The sequence below is a fragment of the Cibotium barometz genome, chromosome 31, assembly GCF_041138505.1.
Source record: "Cibotium barometz isolate CiBa-2024 chromosome 31, ASM4113850v1, whole genome shotgun sequence".
Lineage (NCBI taxonomy): Eukaryota > Viridiplantae > Streptophyta > Polypodiopsida > Cyatheales > Cibotiaceae > Cibotium > Cibotium barometz.
Window position 1 is genome coordinate 6,451,507 of NC_141076.1, and position 26,746 is coordinate 6,478,252.

General features: G+C 41.3%; 1 protein-coding gene across 7 annotated transcripts in view; it reads left to right on the forward strand.

The window, feature by feature from the left end:
- Positions 1-20,415: 20,415 nt before the first annotated feature.
- The window catches only part of PFC1 (Ribosomal RNA adenine dimethylase family protein), a 69,447-nt gene continuing 63,116 nt past the window's right edge, over positions 20,416-26,746 (forward strand). For 2 of the 7 annotated variants that reach the window (XM_086824666.1, XM_086824668.1), the window contains exons 1-4: positions 20,416-20,737; positions 20,960-21,109; positions 21,204-21,263; positions 26,337-26,435. In XM_086824666.1, coding sequence (XP_086680792.1) covers positions 20,501-20,737; positions 20,960-21,109; positions 21,204-21,263; positions 26,337-26,435 — 546 coding nt within the window. In that variant the 5' untranslated portion in view covers positions 20,416-20,500. Of the gene's footprint in view, positions 20,738-20,931; positions 21,110-21,203; positions 21,264-26,336; positions 26,436-26,746 lie in introns of all 7 variants that reach the window. The other 5 variants (XM_086824671.1, XM_086824672.1, XM_086824667.1 and 2 more) reach the window with 5 other exon arrangements.

The following is a 26,746-nucleotide window of genomic DNA, read 5'->3' on the forward strand; positions in this document are numbered from 1 at the left end:
ATAGATGTGGATGTGGATGTATGGATGTAGATACGGATGTGGATGTATGTATATGGATGTGGATGTATGAATGAGGATGTGAAAATGGATGTATACATATAGATGTGTATGTAGAATAATGAATGTGAATGTGTATGTGAAATAATGTGTCGTCGATATGAGTGAATGGATGAGAATGAGTACATATATGAATGGAATGTGGAATAAGTAATGTGGATTGAGAAAGGATTGTGTGGAAAGACGAGAGTTCGAAATAGAAACTGTATTTTGTGACCTGTTTGTAAATGACTGTTTTATGTCAAGAATGCTGGGGAAGCATTTAAGGATTTTTTTATTATAAAAGTGTTACTTTCATCAATATTGATTTTTATGCATAAATAGATGCATAAAAGAATTTTTATTATAAAAGTGTTACTTTCATCAAAATGGATTTTTATGCATAAATAGATGCATAAAAGAATTTTTTTAATTATAAAAGTGTTACTTTCATCAATATTGATTTTTATGCATAAATAGATGCATAAAAGAATTTTTATAAAAGTGTTACTTTTATCAAAATAGATTTTTATGCATAAAAGAATTTTTTTTATTATAAAAGTGTTACTTTCATCAATATTGATTTTCATGCATAAATAGATGCATAAAAGAATTTTTTTAATTATAAAAGTGTTACTTTCATCAAAATTGCTTGGGATATGGAATTAAGATATACTCATTGTATTCAAAAGAAAATCAAAACTGAAAACTTGCATAGAAACCCTGTTTTCTTAAAGGGCTGTCTTACGCCAGAATGCTGGAGGGTATTAGTATATTGTTTCAGCAATGCATCATATATACTATTGCTACATAGCACTACATAATAGAATTTACATAATAGAATTGTGTTGTGTGTGGTGCTATAATATGTAATATAGAACTGATTGCGTCTCTCATTTTCTCCATACAAATTGAGGCTTCCATACCAGTTTTCTTTGTGGGCTAGTATCTTGGTCTCACAAACACAAAGATGACTTGGAATTTCTTTGGATCAGGCCATGGGAAGGGTGAGCATAACGGGGAAGGTGTAGTAATCAGAGTGCTAATTTATGTAACAAGCTTAAGAGGTGATAGGAGGTAAACAAAGGAGGTGGTACATGAGTAAGGGCAATTCCATCTCTTCCCTTATGATCCACAAGCAATACACAACATTGGCAGGACGGGGCAATATCATATATCTCAGGATGTCCTCTTTGGTAAAGCAAAATCATAATGCATATTGAGTTCAGAGCCCAATCTACACTTCTATTGTTATTTTTACCATCCAGAGTCATTTTAGACCTTGTATTAGTTCGGCAAGGTTTTTGTTGCAAACACTCCGCAGAAGTGTCGACAATGATATTTTTCAGTTATGCATGTTTCACACATATTGTTATGTATAGTGGTTGATTTGAAGTGCGGTATAGAATACCATATGGTATTTTGTTTGGTACAAAATACTATATTTGGTGCAAGTGAAAGTAACTAGGTAAAAATTTTTAACAATCTATCCTAGATTGTGAACAAGAAGCTGGACAAGAATAACTTCCAAGTTTTGGATGCCAAACTTTGTCGTGGGGAGAAAAGGATATTACAATTATGACAAGGAGCTTCCGGAAGAAAATCCCACTTTATAATAGGTATAGGCTTTAAGGCATGGCATGAGAGGGCCAACAAGGTTATGTATTATCTCTCTATTAGTGCTTTAAATTATATGATTCACCATAAGAGAGTGTCGTGCAATACTCAAGAATGACACCTGGTATTTGACAAATCTACCTCATGGCAAGAAGGCCATTGGTACTAAGTGGGTATACAAGATAAAACGCAAAGCAAATGGTAGCATTGATGGGTACAAGGCCAGACTTGTTGCAAAGGGGTATGACCAGCAAAAGGGCATTGATTATGATGAGACCTTTGCACCCACATCTCGTATGACTACCATTAGGTGTCTCATTGCTTTGGCAGCACAGTGTATATCAGTTGGACATTAAGACTACATTCTTGAATGGTTACTTACATGAGGAGGTGTATGTATTATAGCCTCTTGGTTTTGCTATGAAAGGAGAAGAGTCTAAAGTATGCAGGTTGAAAAAGTCTCTTTATGGCCTTAAGCAGGCTCCTAGAGCATGGTATGAGAAGATTCATGCATGCTTGGTTGCAAATGATTTTTGCAACAGTCCAATAGAGAGTACCCTCTATGTGAAGAGAAATAACACATTTTTGGTCATCCTTCTATACCTTGATGACATGCTGCTCACGGGACCCGATATAGATCAAATTTCAACCTTTAAGGCTAATTTGTAGTCATCGTTTGACAATCATTAGCATTCGACGTTATTGACTTTGTTATAAATCTATTAAAGCAACATATAAACAAAATATATATATCAAAGAGAAAAATATATTTAGATACACATTAGTGGTAATAACTTAAGCTTGAACATACTGATGACATTGGCAAAGTAGGGTCTAAGTCGCGTTCATAAATGCATTTATCCTTCTCTAACAATATCACATTATGATCTATATACATTGTTGCAAGACCAAGTGTCCCAATCCTAGAGAAAAAATCCACAATAGTATCTCCACACTTGCTAAACAATGAAACAATATACCTTCATAACTTTGAGCCACCTTTCTGGAAATAACCTCTCCAAGTAGAGCCTCTTTTTTACCAATTCTTCAAGGGAAACTCTGATGATTCAAAAAAATATCATTCAAAATCAAACTACATGACGAACATAAAGATAATGATAACTTGATGAATATAAAGATAATTGAAAGTAAATATATACATATCATGAAAGTAAATACATACATATCATGAATGAGTTCATGCTCCACATCAAGTTCCTCTCCAAGGTTCTCTTTAACTTAATCATTATGAATTGAGAATACATTTTTTGGTGAAGAAGAGGATACAAATGTAGTGAGAATAGGACATGTCACTTGTGTTACACATTTGTTAAGATAATAAAAGTAAAGTTTTATTTTACCATTACATATAATAATAAATTTTTTGTAAAAAGGTTACCTTTGTTTACATTATTCCCTTTTTCTTTCCCACCGGTGGTGTACACAACTTTCACCACTACAAAACCCTACTATCATAGTTCTAAATGCTAGGATGGCTACATCTTATGGGGATATCCATTATGATATATCTAGAGATTCTATTAACCTTTTAGTTACAAAATGTCTATTATAGAATCTCCAATGTTCTCAATCTCCTCTCCACTGATGCTACTACTCCCTACTAGTGTTGCTTGCCTCTTACTTGCCTATAAAGCATGTTCTACAAGTTGTCATCTTAGGTTCACAGGTGGTGTGAGTAGTGTGGCCGAGAAATGCAATAGCATGGCCGGCCAATGCAGTAAATTAGGCCTGGGATGCAATGGGAGGATTCTAACCAAATGACACACATACAAAACACAGCATTCGAGGCTTCATCTAAAGAGGTCAAACATGTGTATCAGCCCTAGATCTCAGTAGTGGGACATGGCCATGTGGGTAGCCCTTTCTCTACGCCATGACTGGCAGTGGCGAGATTGGGCGGGGGATAGCTAGAAAGGAGGCAAATAAGACAGCCGTCAACCCTAGAGCTTGTAGCATAGCCAACTTCAAAGCGCCATCTACAATGCCCACCATCCGCATCCCGGATTGCTTTCCGCGATGTACCCAGAGGCAACTTCCGCGCATTCCAGACTCCGAAAATCGACCGTCTCCGCCAGCCACCACCTTCCACACGTACCCGCCACCCCAGTGAACCTTCGACAACACATTCACCTGTTGGTTCCGCATGTAACCGCCACCCGGAACCCGGATGGTTTCCGCGAGACACCCGGAGGCAGACTTTCGGATTCCGGAAACCTCTGCTACCTTCACTGCAAGCAACGCCCCGATTTCTCCACATCGGCGCTGACCCCGACCCCAACATTACAACTTGATCTATCCAGAGACTGGATCAGCTAGCTATGTGCTGAAACCGGAAGCCCATCACTCTTCCGGAAAGCGAAAAAATATTCCGCTTACTTTCTCAGACACCAGGCGAAGCCCACTAACCTCACAGTCACTCCAATAATGAGTCATCACGCTTGGGCCTCCATAAGACAACCCATCGTTGGACAAGGTGGTGACTCTAGTGCACATGGATATAATGGCTAAGGAGAAGGCAAAGATGAGAGGTACAGTTTACGCTTGTAGCCCAGCTTGGTGAGGTGCTGCTGGCCAGAATCCGCCAAAACCCCTGCTGGGATTGTCCATAGAAAGCATGAGAGCTTTGGCAAGAGGTGCCCAATTAAAGCAGTCGGAAACTGGGAACATGGAGTGGGTATTCCGCTTTCAAATCCGGAAGGCAAAGAGGTATTCCACTCTCCGAGGATGAAGGTCGGAGAAATAATGTCTGCAACACTATAGGAGGGGCCTCACAGTGACCATAGATCTCTTCTTCATAGAACAAAGGCCTGGTTTAAATGCATCAGCTACACTACAAGCCAAACTGGACAACTGGGTCCGACTAGATCTGCATGCTAGATATGTGCTGAAAAGCGGAGTACCCTCAATGATGGGCCGAAAAGCATGTAAGTGTTGTGGCAGACAGCAAGAAACATCGGTCCAGTGAATGTCTAACCTACAGGCAGTGTGGCCAACATGGCCATCGAACCAATGACTGCTTATACCATGTATGTGGCCAATGCGGATTCAAGGGTCATAGCTCTCGGGTGTGCCAATATGCATTGTTGAAACAGTTTGAGAATGTACAGCACTGATGGCTCAAGTGGAAGAATGCCCATGATATTGATCGCCTTCTTCTGAAGAGTAAAAAGGAGCTAAAACATTTTCTCAAAGATGTTGCCTTAGCCCTAGAATGGCATTCCCAACACCCTCGAAAAGGAGACACCTTGTTGCCTGACATGGTGTGGACGGTAATTGCAACCGGAAACTTCTTGTCTGATATTAAGCATGCAATTGCAAACCTTGAGGATGAGGACACTAGTTCGGACAGCAGTCTGGAAAGTGACTCTGAAGCTTTTAATGCTGATCCGGAAGCTAACTATAGGGTTGCCACGATCATGCTGCAGATAGGGCTGTGACTAACCAATGACCATCCAAATGAGGAGGTTTTGGCTACCCAGAATGTCTTTGCATAGAATGGTGATGATCAGTAGAGCAGCACATTGATTCTATCCCCCATGTTAGTGATGGTGCATGGCATAAGCTGAATGAGCAGCTTGTACCTCTTCCTGATGAGAATGATGTCGTCTCGATGTCGTATCACTTCGAAGAAGCCCATACCAATGATGAGGTGGATGTATGGCACATGTTCTCGCCAAGCGGAGCAGTAGAGGTCATGAACACATGGGCTGAAATGTTTCCAAATTATGTCTTTGTACCTCCTATATACCGACATCCCTATGATCAAACCGGATTGGGTTTTGGCCAAGTATGGCCGGATGGACAACGTTTCAATGTGGCGAAAGATGATGATGTGCATGAGGATGACATCCCCTAGCCAACAGCACGTCAAAGCAAACTTTTCCAGAATCTCCATCATATGCACAGTTGATGGTAGATTTCCTGGATGATCTGGAAGAGGAGGCTCTTGCTGCATATGTACATGATTTATTCGAAGAAGGCTTGACCTGGGATATTTTCGGTTTGGTTGATGATACCCAGATGGCAATGGTAGCCCACCCGAAAATGCCCCGGATGCATGCACCAGTGGCACATGCTCATGATCTAGTTCATGGTGATTCCGCTAATCTAAGTTTTCTAGATGCTCACACGTGGAAGAGGGAGGAGGAGGACGGAAATGTCTAAGCAGATACTCTATTAATCCGGAAGGAAGTTTCCTTGAATTCTCTGATCTCCGGGAATGCTGATGAAAGGCTCAATAAGCAAGCATGGGATTTCTTGGAACAAATGCTTCCAATTCATGAAACTGCTTTTCAGTTGACATCTTCAATCCATCCGTCCCAATCCGCAGTCCGCTGCAACTCCGCAGCCATATGTCACCATTTCTGCCTTGACAATAAGTCACATCCGCTGAATCTTCCACTAGAACTTTCGGCACAACATCTACCCATTTGACTGCTATCTCCTCAGCTTTATTCACCATCCAATGAGGGATTTCAAGGACCTTTCCATAGAACTTCTTCAGTCGGAATCCATTTACTGGTTTCAGAACCGGAGTCCCAAACACATCCTTCAGCCTGAAAGTACCTTGCCCCAATTCTTATAAGGCCCAAAATACCTCCGCTTCAGCTTACCCAGATGTGGTCCCAGCTTTGAGTTGTATAGCATCACCCAGTCGCCTTTTTGAAATATCTTGAATTTCACCTGCCTTGAAATCCATGCTTGTCTTCTGTTCTGACTTATTTCCACTACATAAGTACTCTGAATCCGACCTTCTTCCAACTTCAACAACTCTCTTTGTCGATGCAAAACTGAATCCTCTGGGCTCAGCCTATGCTGTACTGCTAACCTCAAGCTTGGAACTACATATTCCATTGGTGGAACAACTGCTTCAATCCCATAAACTAGCTTGAAAGGTGTCATTCCTGTTGCAACTTTGTATGCTGTACGGAATGACCACAATGCTGAATCCAACTTGTCATCCCAATCAGACCTATTCTCTGCCACTATCTTTTTCAGGATCCTTACCAACACTTTGTTGGTACTCTCTGCTTGCCCATTCGCTTGCGGATGATAGGGGGTTGACTTCTTATGCATGATCATATGCTTGCTTGTCAATTCTTCAATGACTGAATTCAGAAAATGCACACCCTGATCTGACAGTAATTCAATTGGACATCCAAATCTTGTCATAATGTGCTTGTACAAGAATCTGGCCACACTTGCTGCTTTGTTGTCCCTCAAAGGTATTGCTTCTACCCACTTTGTGGCATAATCTGTTGCAACCAGAATGTATCTTGCTCCTGTCCTGCTAGCTTTTGGCTTTATGGGACCAACAAAATCTAATCCCCACTTTTGGAATGGCTCAAGTGGCAATACAGGGTGATTCTGCATCCTATCCATTGAAGTTGGTTATCCAATCTTCTGGCATTGCAAACATTCCCTAGCAAACTAATGTGCATCCTTAAGCAACGATGGCCACCACAAACCTGTTTGCATAATTTTTCTTCCTGTAATCTCTCCTGAAAAATGTCCTCCAACTGTTCCATGATGTGCCTCCTGCAAAACCGCCTTTTGCTCCTTATCCGGAACACATCTTCTAATGATCTGATCTGCTCCTTTGCTCCAGCAATAATTAAGAATGGCCTACTCCGCAAAGCAAACTTCTTCCTTTGATCTGTTGACATAATAGAAGGCAACACTCCATCTGTCAAAAATTGTACCATTTGGTCATACCAGTTGTCAAAAGCTTGCCCTTGTATTTGAAACAGTTCCGCATCTGGAAGTTGATCTGACACTCCAGGAGTCTCCTGCACATGCTCCAATCTGCTAAGATAATAAGCCATTGCATGTTTGTTTCATGGTGTATGCAACACTGTATAATCAAATTCCTGTAGCAAAAGCATCCATCTGGCAAGTCTGCCTTCCAGCTTTGGCTTCTTCACCAAGAAAATGAGCGCTTGATGATCCACATGAAAGATCACTTTATTCCCTAGCAAATAATGCTTGAATTTTTCCAATGCAAAAATCATCCCCAAAGCTTCTCGCTCAGTGACCGTGTAATTCTTTTCAGTAGGATTTAAAGACATCCGAAACAGTCGGCATCTCTCCAAACATTTCCTAAGATACTCCAAATACTTTGCCTTCTCTCCAAACACAGAAAAGTCATCCATGAAAATCCACATGAATTCTGTCAGGTATGGCTCAAAGGTTTTGAAAGCTGCTTTTGAAAATGATGGTGGTATTTTTCAATCCAGAGCTCATCACTGTATATGCAAACGCTCCCCATTCAATTATAAATGCCGTCTTGGCGACATCCTCTTCAGCCATCCGGATCTGATTGTACCCTGAAAATCCATCAAGAAAGTTGTACATCTCATGCCCTACTACATCATCCAGAATTGAATCCACAAAAGGCAATGGAAATGGATCTGCAATTGTTGCTGCATTCAACTTCCTATAATCCACACACACCCGAATTTTGCCTGACTTCTTTGGAACAACCACTATTGGTGACAGCCATTCTGCCTGATCTATTGGGACAATGAAACCCACTTGCAAAAGCTTATCTAACTCCTCCTTCACCTGCTTTGCATAATTTGGATTCATCCTATAGCGCTGCTAAATTACTGGCACTGCATCTTCCTTCAAATTAATCTGATGCTTATACACTCCTGGATCCATGCCTTTCAAGTCAGAATAATCCCAAGCAAATACATCCATAAACTCCTGCAACAACTTCCTAAGATCCTCCTTGAATTTGTAATCCAAGTTGACACTGACTTTGACAATTTTTGGACTGACTTCAGATCCCAAATTCAAATCTTGCAAATCATCCTCTTTTACCCTTGAAACCTTTTCCATCAGCTTATCATACAAGAACTCTGCTCTGGTTATTGCCTTCTTTGGTGCAACCTCCCCTTCTGAACATTCCAAATCCTCCTTCAACTTTAGCTGATGAGAAACTGTTGACTCCTGAATCGGATTCTGCTCTACATCCAAATTCTCTGACTTACTAGATAACTCCTTGGTTGACTTCTTAGATTCCTCCTGACAAACATACTTTTGCACAATCCTTTCCGCATCAACTTCAAACACTGGTACCACACTGGGATTAGCTTCCAGAAAACATGCTTCCTCCTCATCTTCAACTTCCTCAGCCAAATTAATAGTCTGAGCCATCATTGGCCTTAATGATGTTGACAATCTTTTCTTAGAAGCCATTGGAATCCTTACTGAATTTCTTCCTTTCTTCAAAACCACTTCATTCTTTTCCCAATCCTGCTTAAGCTTTGCTGTCGTGAACCAAGGTCTTCCTAACAGCATTGAGTAAGCATTACATGCATCCTGCATTTTCAAAACAACAAATTTTGCTTGAAATGGCAACCCATGCACTTTGAGGGTTTGTCCTCTCAGCATCCCAATTGGCTACACTCTTCGCTAATCTACCATCCTTACTTGAAATGGTGCAAGTTCAAGCTTCACATCTATCATCCTTGAAAATTCAGTTTTTGACAAAATGTTTACTCCAGATCCGCCATCTAGCAGAACATCTGAAAATATGCGACCATCAAACTCAAGCTCAACAGTTGGGATGGTAAAATCAACATCATCAGGACTGATCTGATAACTTTCAACACTCTCTTTTAATGCACTCTGAATCTCTGGAACAGTTGACTTCCTTGTGTGAGTAAAGCCTGTCCCTGAAAATCGGAACCAATGAGAGCAACTGATCTAATGTGAAATGCATAGGAGTATTCAACAATTCTTCAAACAGTGCTCCTGATGTCAATTCAGAATTTTGCACTTCCTTCATCTGCTTTTTCTTCCGCTTGGATGTCATCTCTTCTCCTCCTGACTTCTCCACTTCTTCAACTACCTCATTTCTGACTTCTTTTTGTTCCTCCCAATCCAAAGGTGGTTTTAGCTTCGCTTTAGAGCGTGTGACTGCAAATACTTCTGTTTCACCTATCTTGCATTGCGAACACTCACACTCCGGAGAACAATCTGCTGACACTTGATTTATCCCATGATCCTGAGAAATTTCAACATCAATTAAATTGCTTTGAGGTGCTTTCTTTGCTTCCCTCTGCTGCATAGGTGGTGCAGGTAACTGTGGTAACTGCTTGGTGGTTGCTGATTCCATCCTTGTGGATTCCACCCTTGCTGATTCCAATTTTGTTGACTCCAATTTGGTGGCTGTTGCCAACCTTGCCTGCTGATTCCAATTTCCTCCCCCATGGTCTAGAATTCTGAAATCCGCCAAATCTTGGTCAAAACCCTTGATTGAAATTTCCTCTAAATGGCCTATTTTGATTAAAAGGTTGTCTCCATCCAGAAAATTGTTGTTGCTGCCTTTGCTATCCCGAATTGTTAAACGGCCTCTGCTGTCCTGCAGCATCTGGAAACACTCCACTTGCCTGGGCCAAATTCTGTTGAATCTTTTGCTGAACCCGCTTCGGAATTTTTCCTCTGAAGTTTGGGTTGTACCAGCAGTTAGTTGTCAAATGACCATCCTTGTCACAAATATCACAATGAGCCTTCTTGCTACCTGCTTGACCCCCATTTCCTTCAACTTCTTCTCCACCAACTTCTGAAGTACACTCCCCTTGGACTTTTCTTTACCCTTCTTCTTATGCTTCCTCTTCTTATCTCCTTTATCTGAACCAAAATCTGAGTCTGAATTGGAATCGAAATCTGAACTGCTACTTGCTTTTGAATCAAAATTTGAATCTGTATCTGAATATGTATCTGAATCAGAACCATCATCACTATTACTCCAAACCTCTTCTCTGCTCTTGTTGTAGTATCCACCAAAGCATCAAAACCAACTCCGACATCTACTCCTGCTACTGCATTCCGCAATTCTTTCCTCAACCCCTGCATGTAATAACCAACCAACATTTCATCTGTAGGCCTCTCTACATTTGTAAGCCTCTTCAAGTACTGATTAAACTTCTGAGTGTAATCCTCCACAAACATTTTCCTCTGCTTTAATCTCTTTGATTTTTGTAAGCACATCATTCGGAGTTTTCTCCTTCTGAAATCTATTTAAAAATGCATTTCTCAAATCTCCATAGTCTGCAAAATACCCTACATTGAAATTACTCAACCACTGCATGGCTTTTCCCTCAAGTGTCGCTTGGAATTGTCGCATCTTGGCTTGCACGTCATACACTCCGTCAAATCCTCTGGCCTGCCACCTTGTCTCGAATTGAGCTACGTGGCAAGGGGGTCTTGTTTAGACTTCCCAGAATAGGTCCCAAACTTGACGCGTAAATCCGCTCTAGCCGCTACTGCCATATTCCTTAGCGTATTTGGGGTTAAATGCCCTGCTGATGATGATGTTGATGCTGTATGTAATGAAGGGCGTATTGGTACACCTCTTCGAATATCCAAAGGGTCAAACTGCAATTGTCTTCTCACCAAGAATGCCTGCTGCAACACCACTCCTCCAACAAAAGTCGGATCCAATTGCCTAACTTCTCCAGGCTCATTGAAAAGTCCTCCATAATTTTCTATATCCTCCAATTCCTCTGCACCCAGGTCTGACTCATCCTCTGAATTGTCACTTTGCATCACACTATCTTCACCACCGTCATGCCCTTCTGCACTCTGGTCATTCTCTTGCTGCTGCACACCTCGCTGCCTCGCTGCCAATCTTGTGAAATACGGATGAATAGGCTGCTGTGAATTCTCCAGAACGAACAATCATTCAATATCTGACTTCCAAAAACCATAACTGTCAGCGTAACTACCACCAACTCGATCAAGAACAATTGGTTTACAAGCTTAATAAAGCTTTATATGGTTTTAAACAATCTCCTAGAGCTTGGTAACATAAGATTTATACTTATTTGACTAGATAAGGATTTGACGAGAGAGGGATTTCAAAACACTCCTATAAAAAGCACTTTATATGTGAAAAAGGACAAGCAAAATTTGCTTATAATAACTATGTAGATGAGATGCTAGTGAGACAAGCACCATTGAGGATTTCATTATAGCTTTCAAGGCTGACCTTACCTCAAATTACGAGATGAGGATTTAATTATAGCTTTCAAGGCTGACCTTGCCTCAAATTTGGAGATGTCAGACCTTGGTCTTTTACTTTGCTATTTGGGTATACAATTTATATAGCAAAATGATAGTATAGTCAGTCAAAGTACATGAAAGCACTACTCAAGAGATTCAACATAAAGCAAAATGATTGTATAGTCAATCAAAGTACATCAAAGCACTACTCAAGAGGTTCAACATGAAAAGTTGCAAACCAATTTCTACACCAATGGAACCTAGTGTAAAACTTAGTCTATAGGATGCCAATGAATCATTTGACATAACCATTTATGATCAAGTTGTTGGATGCCTAATATATTTATATAACTCATTCGGTCATGCATACAATATGGTTTGTCACAACTTTCAAAGTTCATGAATTGCTTAGGCACTAAACATTATACTACTTACAAGGGACTAAAGATCTTGGATTATTCTATGCCAAGGGGTTTGATTTACAACTATAAGCCTTCAATGATTCCAATTGGGCAGGCAATTATGGTACGTGATAGTCCACATTTGGAAACTATTTCTTTCTTGGTAGTTTGTGCATATCTTGGCTAAGTAAGAAACAACCAACTATGGCAACATCATTCTATGAAGTTGAATATAGAGCAACATTCACTGTGACGGTTGAGTGTGTATGGTTGAGAAGATTAATGGAGGATCTTTGTGTCCCTTTTGACACCCCTAACATAAAGCCGCTAGTAGATTTCTTGTCCAAGAAACAACCAGCCCAATCCACATCTATGCACCTATATTCTAGCCTCATAGAAAAGTCTAATCTACATTTATATATCCATGTACCTATACTCCAATTGCATAGAAAAGTCCATAGTGTATTGTGGACCTTATATATATCTCAATATCCTTCTAGCCGTATCCAAGTGTGGCTTCGTCAAGGCCTCCATGAATTGACTTGCTAACCTCTCATATCTAGCCTGGTGATAGTCATGTAAATTAAACTCCCTGCCTGTCCTCCAAAAGTCCACTTGTATCTGTAGCTAATTTTTTGTTCTGCTCCAATGGCACTGAGACTTTCTTACAACCTATCTTCCCATACTTGGACAACATGTCTAAGAATACTGCCTCTGTAATATACTAAGATTATCTTATAACCTATTACCCACTATACCCAAGAAGTATCGCAGCTCACCCAAATCCTTCATTTCAAACTTCCTTTTTAGGAGCATCTTCACCTGATGAATGTCAAGATCACTGTCCCCTATGACAATCAAGTCATTGGCACGGATGACTACTAGGATAATTTCCCTATCCATCTTTTTCACACAAAGTAAAAAATCTATTATAGATATATAAAATCCAATATTGACAAGGTACTCTCCTTTTACAAGCTAATCTCATCTCTTATCTATAGATGTATAAAATGTAATAGTGACAAGGTACTCTCCTATCTTATATGACCATGCTCTAGGTTGCCTTTTTCAAGCCATACAAGGCTTTACGTAATCTAGAAATAAAATTTGGATGTACATTGTTCTTATATCCTGGTGGCTGCACCATGTAGACCTTCTCCTATAACCAAACATGTAGAAATTCATTCTTTATATCCATCTATATAAAGACCATTTCTTAACTATAGCCATAGTAGTGACTACTCTCACGGTTGCCAACCTAGAAATTGGGCTAAAGGTCTCCTCATAATCAATGACATAGGTCTGTGCATATACCTTGGCTACCAATCTTGCATTGTACGTGCTCATAGACCCATCTAAATTGTGTTTTACTTTATAGGCCCAATTGTATATAATTGCCTTCTCATTAGGCAAAGGCAATGCATCCATCTCTTCATCCATGGCATCTTCCCAATGTTTATATCCAAGTATCTCCTCAAAACATGTGGGCACTACCTCTTGTATTGCTTTGACCATATAAGCACAATGAGGGGCTATATACCCATCATATCTTAACATGTCCACTAGATATCTAACCCTCGTAGACTTGTGTGCACTTGGATCATTGCTTGGTATTCTTAACAGTGCTTTGGCTCTTTATACACCTAGTGTAACAATAGTCAAGATCCCAAACTCCTCATTAAGGCTTTGTTTTGAGCCACTATCCCCATCAAAAAAAACATCAAGCATTATAAAAGGCTAGTCCACCTTCTCTTTCATGATACATGTGAATTTATTAAATTTTCAGCACCTATAGTACCACCAAATGATGTATGAAAATTCTGGCATTTTGTCTCAATCTTCCTAACCAAGGTCTGACCACATCCTAGAGGACTCTTAAGGTCCACTAAGCACATGTGTGATTGTTGCTACTCTTGAGGTCCACTAAGCACATGTGTGATTATTACTACTCTCCATTCGCTTCAGCCACATTGTTATTAACATATCAGCCGCCTCTATGGAGTCCTTCACTAGTGTATACCAACTACTCATCTCATCAACAAAAATAATATCCCTTCTCACTTGCATCTCATGATGAGTAGTGGGGTTATAGCATCTATAACCTTTATACTCAAGGGAGTATCCAATAAAGATACATTTTTTAAACCTTGGGATTTAGTTTGCTTCTCACTTCATCTGGTACATGGTACATGTACATAGGTAGTGCGGCCAAACACTTTTAAGTGTGCCAAATCTAGTTTTCTACCAGTAAACTTCTGTTCAGGTGTCATGCCATGAATTGCTACCAGTGGGAGTTCTATTCAAAATGTAAACTCTAGTGGGGTTCTATTCATGATGCAAACTATAGTTGCTTACTATTTCTTGAGCCTAAAAATTATGAGGCATCCCTTTCTCATTCATTAATGCATGGGCAACTTCTATAATACACATGTTCTTCATTTCTGCAACCCCATTTTCAATGCAAGGTGTAATTGCATGTGAATTACCTCTTTATCCCATGATCTCTTAGATAATCACTGGATTCATTGGAGAAATATTCCCCCCCACCATATGATCTTAGGCATTTTATACGCATGCCTTTATCTTTCTTAACTATAGCCTTGAAACTTTGAAAGTGCGTAAACACTTCACTTCATGTGCATGCCTTTATCTTTCTCAACACTTTTTATGTGCATAAACACTTCACTTTTATGTGCATGCATGCCTGTATCTTTTTTCAACCATAGCCTCGAAACTTTGAAAGTGCATAAACACTTCACTTTTCTCTTTTATGAACTAAACCCACACCTTCCTAGTGCGATCATCAATGAAAGATACCTAATAGTGGCATCCTCGAATTGATGCCATCTTTGTTGGTCCTCCCAAATATTAGAATGCACCACATCTAGTGGTCTTTGACTCACATTCCTATCATGTAAAAATGTATGCTTAGATTATTTTTCCAATTGGCATGCTTCATATACATATTGTGCATTCTATCCACTTTGACTTTGGCAAACTTGTAATAATGCTTTGGTCTTGCATATTTTCAGCCCCATTGAATATTAATATAACCAATACGCTTATGCCAAATGTCTATGTCTATGATCACATATGTACCATATGCAAACATTATAGCCTTCACTTCAAGCATGTTTCCATATAATCTAAACATTTACTAATTATGTTGTCCTTTGCAACCACGTGGCACTGGTTATTGAAATCTTTTACATGACAACTATGAGGGTTAAACCTCACTTATAGACCCTGCTTAGCCATTTGTTCTATAGAAACCAGGTTCTTTGTAACATATGGAAAATGAAGCACATCAACCAGGTACTTTATTTTTCCATCTTGTATAGACAATACCATGCACAATAAGATGCATAGAATTGTCACTTGTTTCCACATAGCAGATTTACCTTATGGTAAAAAGGCCATTATTACTATTAAGCCACTAGTGATGTGCTCTCTAGTCCGAGCATTCGCAAGTCAATGGAATACCCATGGGAGCCCAAAGGGCTCATCTCTCACCCAAACCCTTGGATAATAAATAAATAGTAAAGAATGAAAGAATCTTTGCTTAAAGTCTAGATAAATATGCTAATCTAATGGGAATAAAAGGAAAAGGAAAAAGCAACTGCACGCTCACATAACTCACTCTCACACTATACTCACAAACCTAAGCTCAACGCAATCACTCTCACTCACAAGCCTAAGCTCAAGTATATGTAGATATGTCATTGCCTAGTGTTTGGGGAAGGAAATGCACTTCATTAGATCGTGTGTCTCTCTTCACTTGTTCTCTTCTCTATCTATTCTCTTTACTTGTAGTTCTAGGCATTGCAAAATCGAAGCTTGGAGCAACCATACGAGGTTTAGCTTCATCGATCATAGCACTTGCAACACAAGGAACTACGTTGACGTGATAACGGCATGGGAAGATTACTAGATGAGTGAGCTCCTATTAACATAAGGGTGGAATGATAGGTTTAGCCTAATGGTAAATTTCATTGGTAACTTTGCTCTATTAAGGGTGGAATGATAGAGGAGCACTTCATAGTATTTGGCTTGATTTAGTTGAAAGGCATCTTCATCATGCCATCATGTCTGTAAAAGTATCTTTGTAATGTAGCCATCTAAACGATGTTCATACATTATGGTTTGCCATGCTTGTATCACGAATTAAGGAGGCCAAACACATGCAAACAAAAAAACCACAACTCAAAAAATGGGCACCCTCTTACTCCTAAGTAGCTTAGTGGGAAATGATTTATAAAGTATAAGTCAATTTCATTGTGTTTATGATAATCTTTGTGTTTGTGTAACAAATTGAGTGTGTGTGCTTTACTCTCTCCCTTGCAACACATTGTGGGTATGTCATTACTTAGGGTTTGGGAAGGTAACGCTTTTCATTAGACTGCACTCCCCTCTTCTCTTCCCCTCTATTCCCTCTTCTTCTAGGCATTGTAAAGCAAGAAGATTGAAGCTTCAAAGCATAGAACAACCATATGAGATTTGGTTTCATCTCCCAGGAAGATCACTAGAGGAGTGAGCTCACAGATACAAGGGTGGAACGATAGGTTATACCTAATGGTAAGTTTTCTCATGACTCTTGCTCTATAAGGCTTTCTACCTAATGGTAAGTTTTCTCATGACTCTTGCTCTTGATAGGCTCCCACTATGGCTGAGTAGCCTGGGCATTGGCATCCCCACATCCACATAGGATGGTGGCATAGGAAGGATTCTACTTCTTGTGAGTATTGTTTGCATAACACATTAGTTTTATTTGCGAAGGATTTATGTCCATATCCCATGCTATATCCTTTTACATCCTCTTCTATGTGAGTCATCTCTTTGATTGTAGACTCCTCTTTGGTTGTATCGTCCTCTAGGTGGTTCCATACAATGAAGATGGACCATTTTTTCCTTCAAAATTCTACTTCCTGCGAGTATTGTCTGCATAACACATTATTAGTTTTATTTATGAAGGACTCTATATTATGTCCATATCACATGCTATATCCTCTTACATCCTCTTCTATGTGAGCTGTTTCTTTGATTGTAGCCTCCTCTTTGGTTGTATTGTCCTCTAGATGGTTCCATATAATGAAGATGGATCATTGTTGCTGTGGCTTGCTGGGGCTTATTCAAGGGTTGATTTAAAGGATAAGAGGAGTTTCATCTACCTTTTCCTCTAGCTCTACCTCTTTGAGGGCTGATTTACAGGATAAGAGAAGTTTCATCTACCCTTTCCTCCAACTTTACCTCTTTCTATATTTAACATGAATGCTTGCTCATTTAACCTTCTTCTCCTTGCTAGGAATCCATTAACTGGAAATACATACACACACACAATCGCCAAGAAGACAAAGATTGCTATGAAACCCTCATCTTCATTACTTGCATTATGACACACACAAGAACGTGAATACAAGAGAGAAGGGTGTGAGGACAGTTGTAACTAATGATGCACCAGCAACCGCTCACCACTTCATGACCATTGACATGCACAAGTGTGCATGTGCCTTATACGTGCCTAAGGTTCACATGTGTATGGCACGATCATCAACACCTGCCACAACCCTAGTGGACCAGCTTAGCAAAGGCCATGATTTGAATCTACGCAAGGTTGCCAAATGCGATTGCCTTATTATAGTGTAGAAATGAAACTTCTAACCTACACATTATAGTGCATCATCATCATGTATATGTGTTGCAAAATACATCCACCAATTTTTGGCAACACGCCAAGGTAGGGCACCCATCAAATATATTGTCAACCATATGTGATCATATAAAATGAAAACATAAAAGCATGTATCTCTCATTCACCATGCCATGACCCTCTTCCAACTACAGTCGAGGATATTGCATGGCACTCACTGTCACTCTCATCCACCATGCCATGACCCTCTTCTATCAACTCCAAAACTCACCCCACTTCAATCGGGTTCTCCATTACGACCAAATTCTTTGTCTTCTCCCTCTCCCTCCAAAAGCGCAAGTACAACTCCTCAAGGTTGTCTTTCAATGCATCAAAATGCCACATGCCACACACCCAATCTACATGCTTTGACAAACTTACATCGCTTATGCTCCTTACAATGCTGCCCATTTTCTTCATGCTCGACAAAGTCGCTCCTCATATCTCCCCATCACTCCTTGTGCCCATGCATTCCATGCATATGCTTGACAAAGTCTCTCCTCATGCTTCCTTGTGCCCATGCATATGTGGAGATATGAATAACATTAGGTAGATAATGCAATTCCTCCTCAAAGGCAAGGGGCCAGTACTCCTCACCCACTTCCTTGCAATGGTCGCAATAGATAAATGGGCAATGCTTCTTGTGATGGCAGTGTTGCCCACATCGAGAGCACAAAGGATTCGGGCAATGTTGGTTTTGAATGGCCCCATACTCCTCGTAGTACAAACAAAATGGGCAATCCTGAGAGAGGTGCCCATCATTGCCACAATGGCAACACACTTTCAACATGCCGGGGAAAGCAGAAGCCCATCTTGCATGTGAGCATACATCCTTGTAGAGAGAGCCTTCATCAAAGCGCCACCCATCAATTAGAGGTTTTTTAAAAAAGTGTGTTGGTATTGTAAGATGGTTTCAAAATGATCACGAGTGTATAATGCAATGTGAAATTCAAGCAAGAGGAAGTGTATGGCCCATGAACCTTGACTACAAACTCATTCGAGCTAGAACTTTGATGTTGGTCAATGGGACGGATCTCCTACCCAATAACGTGGACTCTTGTTGCCCGGAGGACCTTAAGAGGCATCATTCTAGAGCACCTTCAGAGGCTGCAACAGGATCACAGAATTTTGCCAAATGACGGAGGCTGTTGCCATGCTATCGTATCCATTGCTGCACCACCCGCCATGGGCTAGAGACGGTGGTTGCAGGAGGAGGGTTGATCAGCGTTGAGCCTTCATCTCCCTCAAAAAATTACCCTGCCGGTCCTCATCAATATCTCAGCCCAATGGGGATTCAAGTCTTGTGCTCACCAAGTGTTAATGGCAAGACTCCATTAACAGGAAAAATGCATTCACACAACCACTAGAAGACCAAGATTGCTGCGTAACCCTCATGACAGAAAGTTGTGAGGGTAAGTTGTAAGTGACGAAGCACCCACAACCCACTCATGGCACAAGTGTGCATGTGCCTTTTCTGTTCATCACTAAGGTTCACACGTGTACGGCACCGTATCTAAGGTTCACACGGTCACACGTGTCTAAGGTTCACACGGTTACAACAAGATTCATTTCTCGAAAAAGTGCTTTTTTAAACCCTTAAAATTAAAGGCAATGCTTAGGCTTAATCGGGATTTAGTCTTGAAAATCACTAGAAATCGTACACATGTCGGGATTTATAATTAAAATGTATAAATTTCAACCCTTAAAATTAAAGGCAATGTCGAATTGCAACCGGGATTTTTAAATTTCAGCTGGGAAAATTACACTACAAACTGGGTTATGTGAGCATTGATTCATTGAATTCTATGCTCCCGTTCTAACAAGATAATTCAAGTATGAAATGGCTAGAGGGTGAGTTAGATTATCCCACGTGTGCACACATGTGAAGCCAAAGAACCGTACATAGGCTAGAGTGACATCTTGTACTAGCCATCTTCTCCAACTGGTATTTATGGGGGGCCCGCACACTAAGAGATGGAGGCCGATGGAGGATTTGTTGTAGTGCCCAAGGGGTGGTGGTGGTGGGTTGTGCTAGTGGTGCATGCTTCTCGTCATCTTGATGGCTTGGGTTGTGCTTGGACATGGTGGCTTTGTTGTTACTTCTCACATGGTATCAAAACTCAGGCTTCTGGACTTGGGCAGCCCTCGTTGTCTTCGGGTGGCTCGAATGGAGAAGGGTGTTGGAAGCAATTCGAGCATGAAATGTTTGGAAGGTGTGTAGGATGTGGAGACATGGGAAGTCAAAGAGCTCTATATAGGCAAGATTGGCACCTTGTAATAGTAATCTCCTCGGGTGGTAACTTTGGGGGCTAACACACAGAGAGGCGGGAGCCCGATAAAGGGTTTAGTACTGCGGGGGGTGGGGGTCGTGCTCGAGGTGGTGCATTGCCCGGTAGTCCTAGTCTTGATGGTATAGGTTGAGGTTGCGCTTAAATGTGGTAGTGTTGCTGTGACTTCTCAAAGAATCGACACAAGTTTGTACACCATAAATGAATGTAGAGAAAATGATAATCACTAAGAAGGGCAATGAACTATGGAGATTCTATGAATCCTAGAGCTAAGACTCCTCAAATTTGTTGATTTGGATTACAAATTTACAATGTTATTTATATTTGAATATCAGCTCTACTTGAGATTTTATGGGCAGGAGCAACAAGGTGATCCTTAATTTCAGCGCGAGAGATAACGAGCTACTGGCTTTTCAGTGAGGCAAGGAGCCTTGGCAATGTTGCCTCTTTGGAAACCTAGCCATGGTCTCAGGCCTGGTCTGGGCTCCATGTCCATCGAAGAGCAACCATTTTGGGCGTATAAGAAGAGAGGACATCCTCTGCCTGGCTTTGCTTGCAGGGCTTCGGCGGATCGGTACCACGCGCCTCCTCCAAACAAGAAGAAAGACGACTTCCATGGCACTTTGCAGGCCCTCCAGTCCAAAAACCGAGTGCCCAAGAAGTGGCTTGGCCAGGTATGCTAGCTTTCATCCGCACCCACAGCTTTCTCTCTCTCTCTCACACACACACACACACACATACGCGCGCGCGCGCGCGCCCACATATATGCGCACGCGCACGCGCACGCGTACGCCCACGATCATTCATTTCCTTCCTTGCTAGGCTCCTAGAAGAACAGCAATTTTGAAGAACGTCTCTCTGCTGGCAGGTCATGATAAACACTAGTTTGCTTGCAGCACTACATGGTGAACCAGGAAATCAATGAGAAGCTCGTGGAAACTGCAAACATAAAAAAAAATGACATGGTTTTAGAGATCGGACCAGGCACAGGTGCTCTCACAAACTATCTGGTAGAAGCGGGTGCTCATGTTATCGCCGTTGAGAAAGTACGTCAATTGACTCAGTGCTTGGTTCAGTCTCTATGAAGGACTGAAAGTTTTCTATATGGAATACCTTGCCTAAGTGCGTGCCTCATTTCAGCAGGATCCTGCAATGGCCGAGCTAATCATGGAGCGGTTTCAAGGGAGCGGCCGTGTTGAGGTATGCTCTTTTAAGTTGCTTGTCCTTGAAGTCAAGATGGTGGTTTATGTATGAAGTTATACTTACTATGCTAGATGTGCCTGTACAAATTTTCTTACTTAGTCTTGGGTGGTGAGGATGAAAATAGAACAACTTCGTCAATATGCGACCTCTTCCCCTGATGCATGCGCACGTTTCTAGGGCGAGTGCTTGATATGGCCTTGTTGATCTGTGATCAGTGAGGAAAGATGGCCGAGAGTGAAAAGTGAGCTGTGTGTTGCATGTGATTGCATGCCAAGAAAGGGGTGTACCACCTTGAAGCAAAGCATTAGTCAAGCAAGGGACTAGCAGGAGCAGTACAGGTCAGCTGAGATTCATAGCAGCAACTCTCTCGACAGGCTGGGAAGATTGGGGGTAGCCAGGGAAGGGAGTTCAGGTAGCAGCAGATCTATTTTGTGCATGGCGTGCAGCAGCCTAAAAGGGCCAGCCTAGGCTCCATCAAACATGCCATTGTGGGCTAGCTGATGCAGCCAGATCTGGCTAATGGCCGCAAGCTGTGTGTCGCAACCCAACTTCTCTCCTGCATATGAAAGGGGGGTCTGTTCAGCATATTTTCTGATCACTTTTCCATCCTGTGCAGACAGTTCATCAGCTTTTTCCCTTTCAGAACGAGCACCTTCAACCACAAATCAGGACTAGATTCTAGCAGTGTGGTGTTGTCTTCAGTGAGTGCACAGATCAGCCTAGACTAACCACCGTCAACAAGATGATGAGGGCTGAAGAAGAATTTATTCTTAGTCCTGCAGAAAAACTTGGGCTTTATCAACTGAGACCCAAGGTTGAAAGCATGGAGTGAAAGTGTAGCTCATATTCTGCCATAAGAAGCAGGCTGGTATGACGAAGTACGGTTGGTTGGTGTTGGGGGATAATGTGGAACCATGAAGGGCTGCAGCCTGCGGGTAGAGTTGATAAAGCCTTCTGGAAAAACTTGGGCTTTATCAACTGAGACCCAAGGTTGAAAGCATGGAGTGACTGTGTAGCTCAGAGTGATAGCTCGTGTGTGCAGGCCAAACTTCTGCCATAAGAAGCAGGCTGGTATGGAGAAGTATGGTTGGTTGGTGTTGGGGGATATTATGGAACCAAGAAGGGCTGCAGCCTGCGAGTAGAGCATGGCATCTATTCACCGAAGCACAGCATATCATCCCTTCCCCTAGCCACCGGAGATATTAAGGAGCCCTAGTTTTCGCCATATTTGGTAGGACAGCTGGAAGAACAGGTGAATGGCTTAGTCTTCCTTATACGATCATAAGAGGCTGTGTAGATCGCTTGAGTGAGAAAATAAATGTTGGAGCATTGTGACCAATTATGTTCTTTGTGTTGCATCCTTAAGTATATATAGTATATAGACAACTCTAGTTGTTACATCATCACTATTCCTGATAGCAATCTAGATGCATTGGGCATAATGGGCCTTAAAGGTCAGAGTAGGAAGAGTCACAAAAGATTCATTTATGAGCTGAGGAAAGATGCTATAAGGATGAATAGGAATGTACAAGAGTATGCTTGCTTATGCAACTCAGGGTCCTTGTCAGTGGGGCTAGGCCCATGGTCTTTGCAACTCCTGAAAGTGTCATTTATAGAAAACTGTAAAAAATACACCAAAATACCATGTGACTTTGGGGATATGGGCATATATGATATGGTTCATTATTTATGTCGCAAACTTGGTGTCAACATTCTAGGTGGGAACTGACTCTTAGTTAGAGTCAAAAGGTAGGGTTCGGTGCCTATAAAATGGTATTGTACTTGGTGCTTCATCTCATCTCATTCATAATACATTCACCTTGTGTTGTGTTCAAGTTGCTCTCTTTTTGTGTACTCAAGCTTCCTCTTCTCTCTCTTTTTCACACTCCACACAGCTTTTGATCAAATTGTTGGCGATACAAATGCTCCAAACTTCAAAGCATTTTCAGCACGTACATATCCTAGAGATAACAGCTGAAAAGGACTCCCAAGGGCTGGACAGCAATGTAGCACTCATTTGTCGGCTGATCCAAGAGTTGGAGAAGCAAGAAACCATGCCAAAAAGTATGTGTGGATTTGTTATGCTGATAATTGCCTTTCCTCTTCCCCTCATGAAGTAGGCGCCTATTTCCCTTGAAGGGAGGGAAAGGATAAGCCTTTCCATATGTATAATGGGTGGCCAATGGGCCACCTCAACAAGAGCCACACCTCTCCCATAAGTGGAGAGGGTGTCCAATAAGCTGTCCACACTCGTTTATTTAAAAGAGTGCCTAATTACACTCATTTATGTGTGTGTGAACTGTTAGCCTTTGGCCTCCGGGAAGTCCTGGTGTGAACAATCTTAAACCCAAGCACTTTTTACCTTGTGCTGGTAAGGGTTTTTTCCTGTGTGAACACACTCGTGGGTTAGGCTTTTTAGCCTTGGGACTAGTGTACTTTAGTACACATACTTGTACTTATCGTTATTCATTCTCTTATGTACGTTTTTCCAGCACACCCCCATCTTACGTTTTCTGCATATGAGTGTGGTTGTGCAAGTATAGGGCCTCTATCCAACATTGGTATTAGAGCTAGTTCCTTCTTTCTGGTTCTGTTCTAGTGTGTTAACGCCTTTTACATCAGCTCATTTTTAGTTCCAGTAGCTCATTTTTAGGGTTTCATTAGTGTACATACCTGTCTCTCATTGTTGTAGTTTGTTTTTTCAAGGTTTTGCTGCGCAGCCCTTTAGTTGCCCAATTGCCCACAGTTGCCTTTCAGCTCCTCGCCATTCAGATTTGCAGCAACCGTTGCCTCTCAGCTGCCAGCCGTACAGATCTATAGCAGTAGCTTCCAATTGCCACGAAATCAATTGTCGCCACCTTCTCTGCCACATGCTCTTCAGCACCATCGCATGCTCTTCAATTTGAAAACCTCCAAATCAATTTTTTTGATTTGGGGATTTCCACTAGCGCCACCATAGTAGCGCCCATCTGTCGACTGAGCTGCCTACTCCGCCCACCGCTGCCAGTGGTGCCACCGTTGCTGAGCCAGGTTTTAGACATTTGTTTTGCACAGCTATGTTTCTCATCATTTTTTGAGTCTCCCAAGTCGAAGAATTCTAAAATCAGAGCCCGTTTAGGCCATCAAAACCCCTTTACAAATTTTCAGCTTCTCCAAAAACAGAGCTTTTTCCCATACCATCGTACCCAAACATGCTCCGATGGGGATAAAACTTTTCAAGCATGTGGGAGGGACCCACCTCCACATGCTTGCAAAGTTTGGTCACCATCTGAGGTTAGTGATTAGTGCCCAGTGCAGATTTTTCCAGTCTCTTGGTTCTTAAGAGGCCATGGAAAATCCCGCTCTTAAAGATGCATCGTCAGTTCTTTCCAAAGGATGGCACTGTGCGAGCTACTTGGCCAATGCAGCTCGTACATAGTGATTTACGTGGCTCTATGAGGGCATCATCTTTTGTAGGACATCTGTACTTTAAGACTTTCATTGACGATTACACTCGTTATTATTGGGTGTATGGTTTGAAAGCGAAATCAGATGCACTTTCAGCTTTCCATCAGTTTCTTCCTATGGCTGAAAATGGTTGCAGCCATAAGCTTGGGACATTGCATACAAATCGAGGGGGGGAATATTTGTCACATGAGTTTAGAGCTAGTCATGTGGTATTCCTCATCAGTGTACTACTTCTTATACACCACAACAGAATGGTGTGGCTGAGCGCCGTAATCGTATACTAACAAAATAGCAAAATGTATGCGTAAGAGCAAGGATTTGGCATCCAGATTTTGGTTGCAGTCATGTGCGCCTACTATGTGCTGAACCGTTGTCCCATTAAAGCAATCTATGATAGCTTATGAGGCTTGGAATGGAAGAATCCCTGTAGTCACTTATATGCATGTTTTTGGATGTGTGGCTTACGTGTATGTACCGGCACAACAAAGACATAAACTTGAAGCAAAGGCATTGAAATGTATTTTTGTGGGGTATATGTCACATACACTCTGCACTGTAGTGCATGGTGACAAGATGGCTCATTATCAGTGCATCATTGTACAACAGTAGGACCCTTTAGGATATGATTTTGTCGTATGCCGTGACCCCATTGTAAGCCTTGGTCAGGGATATGTTACGCACAAGCTACGTAGATCTTTCCTCAGCCTTAGAGTGTCAGTCAGTCAGTCAGTCAGTCAAGTCCCTTAAGTCACTTGAAGAGAATCATCATGCATGTAGAAGTCAGTAGAAGCCTTAGTGTTTGCACTAGTACATGGTCTGCATTACATAGCATTCATCTCATACATACATTCCACTTTTGAAGATATGATAGATACCAACTTTTGGAGGACGCTCTAATTTCTCTAAACATCTAGGTAGTGGACGTAGCCTAATCAAGTTGACAGATCGTGCAAATCAATCAAGGCCAAACAGGCCATCAGATGTGGTGCGCATTGTCACAGAAGCAGTTGCAGGGACAATTATGTCATCAAAAAGAACCTCACTAGAGGGTGATGTGGAGATGGTGCGTAAACGTAGCTCCCCAATAATAGTGAGTGTGTGGTTGTGTAGGTGTAGGGCCTCTACCCAATATGAACCACCGCTTAGAGGGGTCACAATAATATCTTTATATTTGTGTGATGACATAAGCAATGATGTCTCTAGATCATCCAATTTGCAATTGTCTTCTACGTTTGTCATTAACACATACCAGGAGGGCAACATGACTTGCATTGCATGGTAGGTATGCACGGCTATGCATGATGAATCTTAGTGTAGATGTGGAATTGAATGTACATATTCATGTTTTTGGGAATATACAAGAGTTTAGGGTCTCTCCTGCCTCTTCTCTATTATTTGAGTTTTTTCAAGTTTGATTAGTGTTAAACTCAAATTTGCACAGCATTAATCACATCACACTTCAATGCCGACAACCATATGTTTTCCGTGCATGAATGTATGCATGTTCTTGTGTAAACTCTAGTTATGATGCCCTTTGTCATGTTGCATGGCAGTTGTATCTAATTGCAGTGTGTACTTGTTGTCGGTAGATTGGTCTAAACAAAGTTGGTTTCCTTTCACCAGGTGGTACAAGAAGATTTCATGAAGTGGCCTATTAGGAGTTCCATTGATCATGTGAAAGAATCATTATCAGCAAAGGGTATCCCCTTCACGCTAGCAAAGGCAAGTTGTAAAACTTTTGTGAAAATTCTTGAAGGGATTTGTATGCTTAACCTGACATGATTTTTTAACATGCTTATAATGAGTGAGAGTGGCTAATATTATGTTATGATTTTTTCTTTGGGAGGTTATATGATGTGCAAAATTTCTCATGAACAAATGAAAACTATTAAGCAAGTAAAGAGGGCTAGAGTGGTGATATGGTAGGAACCCTATACCCTAAACAGATGAAAATATAGGCCGATAATCGATCCTCCGAGGAGGGCAACGTATCATAATGAAGTGGGGACTCCCTCCATGGATGATAGCTCTAG